Raw genomic sequence first — 16753 nt, forward strand, 5'->3', positions numbered from 1 at the left:
CTTGGGGTCTTTACTAATCATCCCTTCATTATCCCCCTTCCTCTTCTTCTTGGGATCCTCGGCTGGCAGTTTTGGCTCAGCTGGAGGAGGAGGAGGAGGTAAAGCTGGGGGAACTTGGGACGTCCCCGTTTTCTTTTTCTCTGCAACTTTAGCAGCCCTGTTGGTGAGGAGACCCTCCATTCTTCCCATGTCTTCTTCTAATTCGTCTTCGGGAAGGGCAACCACAAACCCTGCAATTCCAGAGGCCTCGGTGGCTTCTTCCTCCTCGTCGGAAAGTACCACAAACTGGTTCCCGCGAGGTCTCTCGGTGTCTTCGAGATGGAATTGATCTATCTCGTCGTCAAGAGTGTGTGAAGAAGACACCTGCTCTTCTGGAACGACAGTTGCTTGTGAGTGCACAGCAAGGGGAACTGCTGCTATTGGCCGGTTGTACAAAATGGTGTTAGGAGCGTCCGGGAGGTCGTGATCGTCCAGGAAGTGGGGCCGAGCTACGTTTATCTTCCTTCGTCTTCGGTCACCCGCAATTATGGCGTTCTCTATCTCCTGGAAGTCCGAGGAAAGGGAAGTGTATCCTAGAATAAGGTGAGCAGCCCGGAGTTGTAAGTCTTCACTAACGAACACTTCAGAGCGAAGTACTCGGTTTAGATCTGCGATGTTACAGTGGCTCAGACGAGGACGCACGTGCTGCTTATCTGCAAAAAAGACGTCAAAATAAACAAACCTGGTCAGATTCACACAGATGTTTAACAAATTTAAGTAAGTACGAATATGCATTTCTGTGTGTGCTAGAAGAAGTTGTGTTGTGGGAAGATTAATCCTACGGCGTCGCACCTGGATCCCCCCACTGAACTGGGCAGTGGAGGCCGTCGTGCCAGTTCCCGGACACGATCAAGTAGTCGTCCTTCATGCCTTTGTTTGATTTGGGCAGACAGGAAATTAGCCTAACGGTGCTGGACCGAGATTTAATATAATAACCTACCTTAGAAAGTTTATGGGACTCATATAGGAACACGACATCGTGCCATGTGAGGTTTAAACCCATCTGCTCGTTCAGAGCATCTACACTACCTAGAACTCTAAAAACGTTTGGGAGGCATTGATCGGGACACAACCGGTGGTTGCGAAGGTACTCCCTCATTACGGGTTTCATTGGAAGGGTCATCCCACCCTCTATAAAGGCTATCATAGGGATGATAACCTCTTCCTCTTTCCTAGAACCGGCCACGGCTTCTGCCGGGCAATATTTTAGTCCTACATCGCTGGGAATATGGTACTTAGCCCTAAAGCCCTCCATCCCAGCGACGGTATCAACTAGACACTTAAACTTACCCATTAGAAAAGAACGAAAAGTTAAACTCTAAAGGGGAGGGTGTTTACGAAGACAGCCGAGGACTGTATCCGAGGAGAAAAGGTTAAGAATAGAGAGAGCAAGAACTTACAAAGTTGAAGGTACAGGTTTCCACGGTTTTCTGCTGGTAAAGAATGATTGTTGTTGTTTTGATGGGATTGATCCCTGATGACTTAAATGAAGGCGCAGGTTCCCGAAGCGTCACGACGTGCGAAAAGGCGGCCTCGAAATTATATTTGTCCCGCCTAAAATTTCGTGGAGTAACGAGGACCGTTGGATGCCCATCTCACCGTTGAACGTGGGAGACAAAGAGTAACTTACAGTAATAAATGCGCGCGTTTTTGAAAATAAAACCGCCAAGTGGCATCTTCTGGGACGCGAAACGATTTCCACACGTGCCATCACTTGTAAAGTGGTAGGAATGGATCCTTGTTAGATCAAAACCCTATTTTTCTCCTCGGATGTCGAAAATTAGAGTTTTGAGGGGCTATTGTGGGGAGTAAAAAGATCTTGATAGGAATATGGGACGTTGGGTCTTGCTAAGGAAGGCCGACCTGCTCTTGAGTTTAGGGCTTGTTAGTACTTTAAGTCGGCCCATACGCCGAGGATCCGAGGATCCAGCCGAGGATATTTTTCCCCTCGGACTGACACCAGAGAACCCGGGACTTCATGGTAAAGGTTAGGGAATGACACGGTCAAGACCAATGGTTAAAGGGGGTGAACCCTTGAATGTCCTAGAAGCACCGATGTTGGAAGAATATCAAAGGTAAAGGCTGCTACCTCCACATTAAAGACCCTGCACCTACCATCCTGGCCGCATTAATGGGGAAGTGACACTTGAACAGTGGAAGGGAAACTTCTAGTTACTGTTCAAAGGCACTAAGAAAAGAAATATCTAGGCTAAGGGAGGAATTGGGGCAACACGTGTATAAAGTATTAAAAAGAGGAGTATTTAAGGAGGGACCTAGAACAGAAACGGGACGAAACTTTTTGTAACCTAAAAAGAAAAAAAAGACAAAGAGAGAGAGATAATACAAGAACAGCTCTCGGCTTACGTCCGAGGAGGCCTATTTACATTACTCCTTGTTGTTTCCAGGTACTGGTAATCTTTAGTTTGTCATTTACTTCCCATACACTTCTAACCTAGGTGTAAAGCCCACACTCTACAAATTCGTATTGTTTAAGGCTCATTGGGCCTGAGCCCATAACTGTTCTTGGGTCCAGGTGCAATTGTGCACTTACACTAAACACATATTTTATGCTTTTCAAACATCGAAACATGTTATTTGAAACATGATACAAAATACGTTTTTTGCTTTATGAACACTAGAAATATGTGTTTTCACAAAATTTTTTAAACCATAATTTTCACATAATTTTAAATAATGATACATCATTTTAAATAATGATGTTTGAAATCTGCTACCAAACAGCCCTTGTTGACTTGTATTTTTATATTGCCTTTTGAGAGATTGGAAAGGCATGAAAAGACATAACAATTAAATCAATAAAAAATTACAAATTAAAATTTTATTATCTTTTAAAAAATCAAATTCATAAAGTTTTGATACCAAAAAATTCTAAGATCGCATAATAAAGCACCATAAATGTTCATGTGGTAGTGTATAAGTCGTAGAAAAAAGTAATGGGTTAATGTGAAAGTGACATACAACTAATTACAATCTGTTACGTAAAATTGTTGTGACAATAGTTATAACTTTGTATGTGATACCAAAATTACTCTTTAATATCATTATTATGAAAAATATAAAAAATTATCAAAAAAATCAATTAGACTTTATTGAGCATTTTTATGTAACGACACATGCTAAAATAATTCAAACCACGTCATTTGAAGTATCAAAATCTTCACCATTTGTGTCACAGTGCCTGTAGTCGGTAGAAATCTATTGATATGCACATATTATGTATGCACAAACAAATAATATATATATATGTGTGTGTATTACTTAAAAATTATTCTAGACTATAAAATTATACTCATGTGAATATTAAGTACTATTATAATATCCAAATACTAATACATAGCTAGAATATTCATTATATTTTGTTAATTTGTAAAGTTCATTTTTTATAAGGTAAAATACAATTAACTCTTCAAAGTTTTACTCCAATGCTAGTCAGGTTAAAGATATTTTTAAATTAACAAACTTGGTTCTTAAATCCAACTTAGTTCCTAAATCATTACTCATTTTTTTCTCCTTTCTTAAGGTGATTAGGGATCGAGTTAGCCAGTCTTGAAATATTTTGTATGCAACTCACATTAACCCAAATCTCAGGTTGTTGACTGAATTTTAGCCTTTTTATAAATGAATAATACATGTTCAAATATTTTATATAGTCACATTACACTTATGATTATTAGCAAGAGTAAAATTTAGGAGTAGGTTGAAATACATTAAGTTTCCAACGTATCTATGCTATTTCTTATCAACCCGTGCCCCTTTTCTTCTTTTATCAGTTGGGTCCATTTGTCATTGGCCTTCCTGGTGACATGACTGAAGGCTGAAGCAGCCTGGTCATTTCTTCTCGAAAGAACGTGATCTCTGCACTTGGTTTCATATTTTCTTTCCTTAAAATTAAAAATTAAAAAGTAATATTTAGTTTATTTTTGTTATTAATTATTAGTTTATTATATTTTTTTAATACTATTCATATATTATAACGTATTATTTCAGTTATTGTTTTTATCTAATTTCAGTAAAAAATTTCAATTTCAATTTCAATAAACTAATTTAAAATAAACCTAAATTAGTTAGAAGTTCCAAAATTAAATTAAATTTATATAAAAGAAGGGCCTAAGGCCTATGTTCTCAAAAAATTTAAAAAAAAACTATATAAGTTCAACGATCAGTGCTGTCACACACTGCCACTAAAGGACGAGATTGTGTTAAATGTTTCAACTTTCAAAGCAAAATATGCAGAGCACATGCGTCTGCCATATATCAGCTTAAAGTCATTGCAGTATAATTAATGACCAAAGACGGGGATGATGGAAAATTATTAGGTAGATATGTATTTTTTCTTCTCACATAAATGATAGGTCTTATTATTAATTTAATTTATAAGATTTATTATTTATGTGAGAGGAGAAAGTACATATTTATGGTATTTCAGAAGTATACAATAATTTTTTAGGGATGATTCATTGTTTGGGAGTAGTATAATCAACATATCTATATCTATATCTATATCTATATCTATATATATATAATAGACAGAGCTGATAGAAAGTTAATTCCTACATTTAAGGGCGTGCTGACAAATAAGATAACTACCTATTTAAAATTCAGACACGTATACACTTTTTAAAAAAAAATTCGTACGGTGTAATGGTTGGACTTTTAACCCTGCCACGTCTGACCATTAAAAAGAAAGAAGGGTTACGTTAAAAATAAAGTCTGTTTTAAAAAAAAAAAAAAAAAAACCATTTCAGTTAAAAAAATCCTAGCCGTCTGTTTTCATCAGATTGCGTTTAATATCTGCTCTCTCTAAAATAAATGACCTACCGATACTGCGACACAGAGAAAGGGAAGAAGGGGAAAAAGAAATTGGGATCCAGTGGACGTTCGTGCGGCCGGCCATCACGATTTGATCTTCTGCTCTGTTTCATCTCTTTTCTGCAACAAAACGTTTCTGAAGGTCAGCATCTTCCTTTTCTGTATATCTGTTTTCAATGAAAAATTCCTTTCGAATTTTTTAGGGTTCTTCTTTGACTCCTTTTGAAAAATAGATGGGTTGGTTCCTTTTTCTATGCAAAAATTATAATTTCGGGTTTATACTACATGCTTACTTCACATGCCATTTTTTAAAATGTTTTCTATATATGGATTGCACTTGGTTTGATTTTGTATTCTAATGGAAACTACTTACTCCCAATTTAAATTTAAAACTCCATATACAGTTAGATCATAACAGCGTTTTCCAACCAACAAACATAATCTTCCTCTCATCAAAAGTTTTTTTTGTTTTGTGTCTTATTGCTTGCATAGTTGCATGTTCCATTCCAAACCAACAAACGGAGGAAAAAATAAAATCCAAAAGGAAGCGCAACAGACGATTCAGACGCTATCCCATTCCTTCTCTACAACAACAGACATTTCAAAAGGTAGGCATGCTTTTTTTTTATTATTCAATTTCCGTTTCAAATTGTATAAAACTATTCGCAGATCCTTCTTTGACAATTCACACCTGTTTCTCTTCTATTTTCTCCCAATTTGGGTGATTTACCAGAGGACTGCGTGGCTCTGATTCTGGGAATTGAAGTTGCCCTCAAATTATGAAGTTCTTCTTCGGAAAGTGTTCGATAATTCTACTAAGGTATTGCTCTCTCTATCTCTGTGTGTGTGTTTGTTTTCTGTTTGGATGCTGAGACAGTGTGTGACAATTAAAAGTTTCGAGTTTTTAGATATGATTTTTCATTGGTTGTGATGGGGTTTTTGTTTATTAGGAAATAAATATGACCCTGTGATGGGGTTTTCGTTTATTGGGTTTTGAGAAAATGAGGGAAAGAAAATAAATTTTAATATAGAAATCTTAGATTTTATTTTAATTAATTGAGAGGGGAATAAAATTATTTGGTTTTGTTATGATAAAGTTTTGGTTCCTCCCTGATATGGTTCTCTGGCTTATTTGCTGTTTGGATTATTCATATTATATGATTTACTTGATATGGATTTGTTTCTTATGGATTTGTTGAAAAATTGGCTTTATGCAGAGAGTTTGGCTGCATAAAAGAACGGCTGGTGTTTGTTTGTCCATTGCTTCAAAAGGGTTAGCGATCACTAGGATAGATGATTGAAGATATTGGAATCATATCCCAATTGAAGAATCTAGGTGTGATTCGTTCAATTTTTAATCCCTCTTTTTTTAGTTTTTCATACTCTCATTCGTTGATTAATCTTAAAATTTTTACTTTTACTTCCACAACACCGTTTGAAAGCCTCTTACTATAAATAAAAAAAATTAAAAGACTCAACCAAGCGTTAGACAAAAGCATCCGCTGTTTCCATTCGTTAAACACAAATGGCCAAAAGAAAAACCCTTACTTGCCAATCTGCTTTGCAGTTTGCACTATGTTCTGTTTCTTCTCTACATCAGAGTGCAAACTTGCCCACTTAGATTTCTGCCACCAAGTCAGTTTAGAGTCACAAGAGAATGATCATTACATCATTTGAAGATTCTTTAAATTAACCGTTTGGAATAAGCCGATACAGAAGGAGAGAGGACGATAGAGAGACGGTAAGTCTGAAAAGTTAAAGTTTCTTTTTGTTTTTCCTTTTCCTATGTACCAACACTGGAATGAATATGGTTGCTTGGAAATTAAATTTTTTTTTTTTTTTTTTTTTAAATTTTGGGTATAGCTGACTTTGATTTTCATTCTACCTTTAATTTTATTTTTTAGGTGGAAATTGTAATTGGACTAATGTTGATGAGCTTGCATACATAATTGCGGATGATAACAAACATTATGGCATGACATGGGTTGTTTATTGCACCATTTCACTGTAGTAAAACAAAAATCTATTTCACTGATATACAGAGAAAGAGCCTGTAATGCAATGAGAGAGAAATTTGATGGCCCTGCCACTGCCTTCTTGGTCTTCTGCCACTGTCATACTTTCAGAACCATTACCGGTAATTTTGTTCTATCTATTTATTTTAAGTTAGGTGACAAATATGATATAGGAATTAATTTTGTTAAGAGTTGCTTCTGTTTTTCATATCTGTGTCAAATTTAGTTGTATGTGGGTTAAATTATTACTATCTTCTGTAACAAAAACTGAAATGACTTTTCAATTTGTAACATTTGGCTTGATCTGCAACAGAAAACTCCTTTTAGCCTATTTTCCCCCGAAACCAAACCCTCAAAAACCTTGAACCAGAGAGAGCCATAATAGGAACAACTGGTCATGAGCCATAACCACAACCCATCCAAACATCTACAATGTTAACAAAAACAAGAATACAAGGTATGATAATAAATGATTTTGTTCTTTCGATTAAATCTATAGAGCCCAAAAGTTTAATGTTTTCACCTTACATTGCACTTTCTATTAATGAGCATCCCGCTTAATCCTAGATTTACAAGTTGAATGATGTCACTTCTTATTAGATGGGGAGTTCATATGCTTATAGGTGGGCTTGGTAGGAAGCCAAGAAGGTGAGCAGCTAGGTGGATCAAAATTGTTTCTTTTTGAAACATTGTTCAATGCTGCAGACAGTGAGGAATGCATACTTTAATGCTGCTATAGTCAAAAGATTTAAAAAAAAAAAAAAAACATATTGCTTAACCCATCGATCGTCTGGTCTCTTGCTGACTTGCTATTAGTAAGTTTTGATTTTGTAAAACATTTTTTACTTTTTGAGAAAGAAATTGGCATTAAATATTATTTAGGCCTGAGATTGTTTTTGCTATACATATTTGGCTGAGATTAAGGTATTTTGATTATTTTGGTTTGATTGTTTTTGCTTAAACCTTATGACTGACAACCTTTCGCTGTTTACATATAAAGAGACCACAACATTTAGAATCAACATTAAGAGAAAGTCGGTAACTGTAAGTCACGCACAGAGAAAAGAGATGGACAATGAGAAAGAAGAAACATAGTATTCCCACCCATTGGCAGGTAAAGCTTTTAAATAAAAAATAACAAATACGGCTTTAAAGTCTAGAATATGAAGAAACATAGTATTCCCACCCATCGGCAGGTAAAGCTTTTAAATAAAAAATAACAAATTCGGCTTTAAAGTCTAGAATTTGGGTTAGAATCCATTTGAACTAAAGTCTTTTGGTTAGAATCAAATAGTTGCTTTAAGAGATTTATTTTATTTTGGGTATTTGTGTTAGATTTAATTTTGTCTAGGCTATTTGTTTTTATAAAACATCAATTGACCCAAATTTAAACTTAACTTTTAAGATAATGTGGTGTTGAAGAACTCGCGTAGCTAACATGTTTTATTCTTTACTCATCACAATTTAAAAAAAATCATGTGTTAAAAAAATCATGTGGGTTGCATGTTTTGTTCATTAAGAATGATGCTGCAGTCCCATGGTTTTTCCTATCTTTGCTAGGGACTGACAAGGATATTTTAATTAGTTCATGCATGTGATTTGTATAGTGTATGTTAGGTATCGTGAGATTAATGTTCATAGTTTCCCTACTTTTTTTTTTACTTCTTTTATCTTTATGTTTATTGCCTAAATGGTTTCCTTCTTTTGTTGCTGCCAAGTCCACATGAAGAAACCATGTTTGAATGAGACATCTATAACTGATGAATTTTTACCCTGTCAATCCTATTTTGAATGTACCTATTATATGATTTATATTATTATCATATAAAATATGAGTGGGGTGGGGGGGCTAAATTGTGCTGCTTCTTCTTTGCTGATTGCCTACTATAAGTTTATACCACATGCATGTTTGAGTCTAGAAAAATCCTTATCCTTTGTTCTGTGCTTTAGGACTGTGCATGATTTGTTGTTCTGTTTTATGTACACAATGCAAGTTAATTTAATTTTTTTGTTTGACTTGATTTCATGCGTTATAATTCAGATCCTCAGACCCATCTTATTAACCAACTTTATTGACATAGTTATATTATAATGAAAGTTGTTTGTTACGTTCTATAATTTCACAGCTCTAACACAAGAGTTCCTTTTCTCTCCCTACTTGGATCAAGCCGCATTGGTTTTTGGTGGACTTAGGAAGAATTTTGCAGGGGTGGGTCATTTGAATTAAGCATATAATACAAAGTTAAATTTAGTATCTATGTTTTTTTTTGGGTTTCTTTTAATGTTTGATAAATTGTGTTGAAAAGCTTAAAACAACCATGCTAATGGTTGGAGAAATTGAAGGGAATGATTATAACTATGCATTGTTACAAGGCAAAACAATTGAGGAGGTTAGACGCATGGTTCTAGAAATTGTCCAAGCAATAAAGGATGTTGTTACAGTAAGTTTTTTCTTTAGTAAGCAAAATAATTTATTTTTTGCAAAATGACTTTCTATGATTATTGATTCCTAATTCTCTATTTTTGTGCCATAGGGTCATTAATTATGGTGCTATTTGAGTGGTTATCCCTAGAATCTTCCCAATAGGCTGTTTACCAATATATCTTGCAGTATTCTAGACCAACTATGCTACTTATGACAAATTTTTGTTGCCTGAAGGGATTGATTAATTTCTCAGTAAATCAAAATGATCAACTCAAGCAAGCCCTTTAAATTTTGAGAAAAAGAAAATTCTGATGTTATAGTATATGGTAGTTATTGTTGTGGTTTCCATTGGGTTTACTGTTATTCTCCACTTCTTGGTGAGTCTTATGATTTTGTAATTTTTATAGACTTAAAGTAGGAGGCTGACTGCATTTAAAGTTCTTATCCATCTAAACTGAATAATTATGATTACTGCATAACCATTCATTTTAAATACTCTCATTTTTAGTTTTTGCGGAGGTGATTTTGTAGATTTTCATGCCAATATTTCCTATCTAAGAACAAACAATATACATTGTGGATTAGGTTTGGATTAAATAACCCTTATCCACATGTCTGAACATTGTTTATGTTGTTTTAGAAGATTCTTTTTAATTTTAAAATTTATTTACTTTTAAACTAAGTTTTTTCCGTTATACTGTCCTTGGTTATATTGTAAATAAATAAATAAACGTTGTAGGAATTATTGTTCTTTAGATAGTATAACTATAATTGAGATACAAAATATTAATTGTTCTATACCTGCAATTTAGGAGATGCTGCCATGTAGGAAAAAACCATTTAAAAACAATCACAACGCAAAATCTTAAACAATGCAGCCCAAAACCATTAGTGCCCATCTTCTATTTCTTCTATCCAAAACAACGTAGCCCAAAACCCTCCAATCCGTCTTCTATTTCTTCTTCATTGCCCAACTCTTAAATAAACCCTTCAAAATCTCATAAATCTCTCCTTAGACCCTTCCTCTGCATCTCCAACATCCCCAACCACCACCTGTTTTCCATTCCCAAGATTCTGCCTCTTAAACCATTTACAAGGTTTAGATTGGCGTTCACAATGTCTTGAGTATCGGTGGTATACACTATTTTTGGCATGCCAACAAATTGGTACTCTTCTGCTTTAATGAAAATTTGGAATTTTTTTTGGGGAGAATACTAAAAAAAATCAAGTATCTGCAATATTTCATTATGCAACACTGATGCTTGAGATGGTAGATAATTTGCAATTGGTTCATTGTGATAACTTTTTATTTCTCCCTCCAATCTTTCTCTTATCATTTGTTTTTTCTTCCTCAGGTCAAAGCTGATTGATTGTGTTATGTGGAATCAGGTTCCATGTGCTTTTCCATCTTGCAAGTTCCTAGATGCAAAATCTCCACATTAGCTACTTTTTGGAGGGAAAGCGTCACAGTTTAAGTAGGACTGACAAAAACAGTTCTGGCTTTAGGCTACTTGGTTGTAATATCTATGGGCTTGAGAGAAGTTACAAAAGGAAATGGACTCAAAGTCCTGTATTTACAAACGCAGAGGAAGGAAATAAAACCACCCAGCAAAGCAAATCGAGCAACATTGAGCATAAAATTTTAGATTGAGTGGTTTCAAAAAGTGATACATTTAATGTAAATAAGACACAAATTAGTCAATTCCCCAATACTGAATACTGTGAATCATATGATTCACTTCCAATAGATTATTGAAATAAAACAAAAAAAATATATAATTACACAATAGAGAAATATAAGAGAAAAATCGATTACCTTCAAAAGAATAAGGTATGATTGTTTTTATTGTGTCTTAGTGTTTTGGATTTGAGTACTTATAGATGATTTACTTTTATTTATTAATTTTATGAATAGATGATTACATAATAATGGGTTGTTAATAGATTTTCTCTGTATCATTGCAGCTTATTGGGGATTGTGAGCTTTTTATTTTTATTTTTTGTTTTGCAATTGAAATTTAGGGCCAAGATTAAGATTCAATGTCGTTTTTATGGGTAATGACTTATGAATTGGTTTGGTTTTAGAATTTGAGATTCCCATCTACCATTGAGTATGCATTTTATTTGTTGTAGGTGGAATTTTGTTTTCTTTATATGTTGTGGCTTGATTATTCATTACAGCTTTTTCTTTTTTCTTTTGTGATTAAAAGGTTGGATTCAATGTTCCTTTTAAGGGTTATATATTGGTTTGGTTTTGGAATTTGAGATTCCATACTATTAATTATGCATTATTATTTGACTAATATTTTTCTGACTTTCTATTTCATAAACCTGTAGCCATTTTTCTCTTTTAAACTTTTTGGTTGTAAAACTTTCTCTAATCTCATGGTTTAATTCATTGTGGTACCTAGGAATGGTAGATTTGGTATTTGAAATTGTCTTGCAAGTTTTACTTCGGTGTGATTCATTGTGGTTCTTAGGAATGGCAGATTTGCTATTTGAAATTGTCATGTAATTTTAAGTTGCTTAAAGTCAGATTCTTTTTTTTTTTTTTTGTAGTTTTTTTTTAGTCTCTCATAATAGGGAAGTACACACATGAAGTAATTTGAAGAAACTACTTTATAAAAATTTTAGGGGATATTGGACACTACTTTATGAGATTCCAAACGATCCCGCGTATTGCGTGGGTTAAACACTAGTATATATATAAAAGTAGAGACCTCATGTGAGAGTGCATGATATTTTGACACGTGGCACTCTAGTATTATATTTAACTTTTTTTTACCTTTTTTATTAAGTTTTTTTAACCATTACCCAATAGATCATAGTAACTTATTTTTACCATTATATAAATTAGTATTTTTTACCTCTTTTTATTAAATTTTTTTTACTGTTATCCAATAGATAAAAGCAGAAATCTTATGTGAGAGTGCATGAGGTTCTGCCACGTGACACTTCAATTTTACAATTTAACATTTTTTTTACCTTTTTTCATTAAGTTTTTTTAATTATTACCCAATAGAGCATAATAACTTATTTTTACCACTATATAAATTTAGCAATTTTTTACCTTTTTTTTATTAAGTTTTTTTTACTGTTACTCAATAGATCATAGTAACTTCTTTTTACTATTATATAAAATATAGGCGGTTCTTGACAATTAGACCCATTAGACCAAAATTTGTTCACTATAAAATGGACTACCTTTTAAAAGTAGACCAAAGTTTATGAAAAACTTAAGCATAGTTCTTACCTTACATATTATGACTCAAGTTTGACCATTCCCACTTATAAATCAAAGCAAAAACTCTTACCCTCTTACAAACTCTCTTCTTCCTCCCTCACATATAGATGATACTTCTAGAAAATCTCATTCTCATAAAATCATGTCTTCATTTTTCTCCAATTTCAATTCAATATGCTTTTGTCTATTAATAATTTTTTATGCAATTTATGCAGACAAATTTCTGTCATTGACTGGTGCAACAAATATATATATATAAATCTTAAGATCCTTGAGGTTGCTGAAATAATTGACAAGTGCATATTTCTAAAATTTATAATAACAAAAAAGTTTAATAAATAGTATATACTATCTCACAAAATGCCATTAACTTAATATTTTCTTTAAAACAATTCAATGATAGGAATAGTAAAAAAAACATGATCCTATATAAGAAAAACCAAAAATACATGCAAAACAATTTTTATAGGAGGATTTATATTTACATAATATGAAGACAATAGTAAAGATAAAATGCATTGAATGAGATCTTAAGAAAAATGTTTGTTAATCATTTCAAATTATACTCATCATTTACGTAAAAAAATAATAATACATCATATTATTTAGATTAAAAAAATAATGCATATTAATTTCAAAGTTCTTTGCAAGGTGTGAATTGCTAAGGTATTGCAATAATAAGTAACACTAATACAACAATAGATTGGTATTACATTTTGTGCGTACTTTATGAAAGGAATGTTAAATCACAAGCAAAATCATTTTGGTGTGCAAAATGTGAAACAAAAATAAATCTTTCTATCCCAAAGTTAGAGGCACTCACATTAACTACATACTCTCCAAATATTTATAATCTTTTTATCTTACTATAACTACTATATATATACAATTGCAAACTCCTTCAAATACATGATTCAAATTGAAGTTTTTGATTCAACTAACAAAACAAATTTTGTTATATTTGATCGAGATGCTGAGAAAATCCTAAATGAATCTACAAAAGATCTTGCTGAAAAATAAACTGAGGTATTACTTATTTAAATTATTGTAAAAATGTTGATATTGGAGAACGAATTCCACGTGATTTGAAAAAAAAATTAGGAAAAAAATAGATTTCTCTGCTTCATTTGAATGAATTCAATCTAAAGGATGGTTTTGAAAATTATATAGTTGCTAAGATTTTTGATGCACCTTCAAATGATAAAAAAGTATGGAAGAAAAAAAAAAAACACAATTCAATATGCTATATTAATTCTTTTTGCTACACTATTCCAAAAATAAAAAAATATACAAAAAACTATAACATTATTGAAATTTAATATAAAAGCAAATACTATGAAAAATCTTAGCGACATAGTCCAAATTTTGTAAGATCCAACCAAGAGTCTTTTGATGTCAATTCATGAGCGATTAACACAAATGATGCAACAAAAGGAAAAAAATGATGAAAGCTCAAAAATTGAACAAATATGGATGAATTAAACTTCAAACATTGAAGATGAAGAAACTAATGATGATAACAAGCATTACCATACCGCAATAACGAAGAATGAAGAAAAAAAAAATCGTAATGAAGCTTTTTATTACATCATATAATAAAAATCAGTAATATAGAATGAATTAATATGCTTTTATCAGCTTTTATTATTAAATATTACTCCAAGTTGTTTTAACTATTATTCATTATTTGAATAAAATAATTATAATAGACATATGTGTGCAGTTTATAATTGTTACTTTTTATGATGAATCCATTACTAATAAAATTTTATAATAAATATGCTATAATATATGTATAATATTTTCCAAAAATAAATCTACATAAAAATATTATAACAATATCCGTGCATCGCACCGAAAACTTACTGGTACAATTAATTTTAAGTGATTTGGGTATTAAGCTTAATTAAGTGAATGCAAAGTTGCAATTTGCAAACACTCTGGTCCTCTGAACTCCGTTATACTGCAGTCGTTTATATTAAAGCGTATTTGTACGACAAGTCGTCTTGGTTAGGCGTTGTAAACTGTAACGATCATTTTGATTGGATATTCTGGGGATGTAATAGCCGTTGTAGGCTCTGTTTTTTCCAGCCATGCTCTGTTTCTCAAACACGCGGAGTATATAAGAACAGAACAGAGAAGTTCTAATTATAACTAACTTAAGCTTAATACCCAAATTAATCTAAGAGCTTTTCCCTCGAAAATATCTAATATCTCATTTTCTATCTCACTCTCTCTCACTCTCATTCAACTTTCAACAAAATGTGTTCCCACTGAAGAAATGGCTCACTCATTCAGATTCCATTTAAAAGGTCTGAATTGTCAGACCCACCTTTTTGACGGAATTGACACAATGAATGATATTGGTATTGCGAAATTTCCTGGAAGGGAGTTCAAAAAGCAAAAAGACTGGGTCATACCATAGACTTTCATGCATTTGAGAATATGATCGTTCTAAGAAAATTTTCATTAGCTTCGCAGATGCTGAAAGGGAATAGTACAATCGGGTCCACACGGTTTTCTTTTTCTTTCGGTGCTAAAGGCCTCAACAGTCAGCAATCACATGGTGCCATTCCAAGAAAATTCATAAAGTTGTGCATGATAGCGGTCACTTTCTCAGAAAATTCGTAAAGGAAAACTAGTAACGGTGACTTTCTTCGCCTTTACACTTTCTAGCATTACACTCTCTAGCATGTTGAAGCACTTCCACTTCCTTCTCTAAATTGGTGTAATCATGCAAAGAAGGGCCAAGGTATATGTTCACAAATTCACATGGTGCTCTAGACTTTGGTGCAATGGAAAATAAAAATAAAGTTATGTTCAACGATCAGTGCTATCTCACACTGCCACTAAAATTTTTCAATTCCGCATTCCCCAAGACAACCCAGATAGTCATGGTGGAAAAAAAAAAATCCTTGCCTTATCATTGTTTTTATTAAATAAAACAAAATGAGTGGGTAAAAAAAATAGAATTTATTTTTTATTTTTTATATTTGCTTGAATATAATTTATTTGAATTAGTTCATCATGAAGTCAGGTATCGAATCTACACAGCATTCTTTTATTTTTCTTTGAAATGTGTTGAATTTAAACACTCTGATCCTCTAAAATCTGTTATACGACCGTCGTTTTAATTAGAACAAATATATACGACAAGTCGTCTTGGTTAAGTGTTGTAACGATGCCTATTAGCCTGATATCCGCATAAAATAGCCTTTGTAGGCTCTGTTTTTTTCCAGCCATGCTCTGTGTCTCAAAAAGCAAAGATGTGTGTATTTATTCAAAAAGCAAAAAGACTTTTAAGGCAAATTGTTTGTCCTACATTATTATTCATTTGGATCTGCCTCTGAAAACTCTGTTACTTTCCTATGCATGTGCGTGATTGTTCTAAGAAAATTGGCTTTAGCTTCATTGATGCAAAAAGGGTTTTCTTTCGGTGTAAAAGGGCTCAACAGTCAACACTACCACATGGTGCCTCCTCATTTTCCTATGCATGATAACGGTAACATTCCAAGAAAATTCATAAAGTTGTGCATGATATAACGGTAGCTTTCTAAGAAAATTCACAAAGGAAGACTAGTAACGGTAAATTCCTTAGAAAATGTTGTAAACTTTAAGCATAAAGCAATTCAGAAAATATCTGAAACAAATATCTTATTGAATTCAAAGTAACTTGTTGACTTATATAAGCCTTACAAAGAGACAAAATAGGAAACAAACAACCCACGTTGAACAACCCACTTGCTAAATGGCTAATAACATGGTAAATGGTTAAGGAAATGGTCAAACTCTACCTACGTGTCCTAAATAATAGGATTTATTAACTGAATGAACTTTGACAACCCCAACAATTCCTCCCCTAAACTGATTGCAGTAATGCTTTCAGTTTACTTGTGGTACCACACACACACCCATTGACTCACGCAGCTTCAAGAACATATCCAACTTGAGTGGTTTTGTCATTATGTCTGCAACTTGTTCTTGTGTAACACAATGCTTTAGCTCAACAACTCCATCTCTGGTCAAATCACGCAAGAAATGAAATCTTACATCAATGTGTTTGCTGCGTCCATGCATGACTGGATTCTTGGATAGCTTAATGGTAGAACTGTTATCACATAACACAGAGGTACACTTGCCTTGAGAATGACCAAGCTTCTCCAATACTCTCCTCATCCACACCCCTTGACAAGCACAAGA

The 16753-nt window shown here is 33.1% G+C and overlaps 1 protein-coding gene across 27 annotated transcripts; it reads left to right on the plus strand.

Moving 5' to 3' along the window:
- The first annotated feature begins 4835 nt into the window (after positions 1–4835).
- On the plus strand, positions 4836–11155 carry LOC142617162 (GDSL esterase/lipase At5g03980-like). 27 transcript variants are annotated; one of them, XR_012840917.1, is made up of 10 exons: positions 4836–5011; positions 5362–5477; positions 5603–5689; positions 6087–6205; positions 6437–6610; positions 6912–7006; positions 7198–7998; positions 9011–9093; positions 9191–9325; positions 10665–11096. XR_012840917.1 is itself a non-coding variant. In XM_075789890.1 (9 exons), the coding sequence occupies exons 6-9, from the start codon at positions 6850–6852 to the stop codon at positions 10750–10752; spliced, it is 429 nt and encodes a 142-aa protein (XP_075646005.1). In that variant the 5' UTR covers positions 4836–5011; positions 5362–5477; positions 5603–5689; positions 6087–6205; positions 6437–6610; positions 6774–6849; the 3' UTR covers positions 10753–11155. The 27 variants fall into 27 exon arrangements, 5 of the variants coding, with proteins under 5 accessions (XP_075646005.1, XP_075646006.1, XP_075646009.1 ...); XR_012840920.1 differs by having other exon boundaries at positions 9228–9325; XR_012840929.1 differs by having other exon boundaries at positions 9228–9325; positions 10699–11096.
- Positions 11156–16753: the final 5598 nt, after the last annotated feature.

Source organism: Castanea sativa, chromosome 11 (genome assembly GCF_040712315.1).
Source record: "Castanea sativa cultivar Marrone di Chiusa Pesio chromosome 11, ASM4071231v1".
Lineage (NCBI taxonomy): Eukaryota > Viridiplantae > Streptophyta > Magnoliopsida > Fagales > Fagaceae > Castanea > Castanea sativa.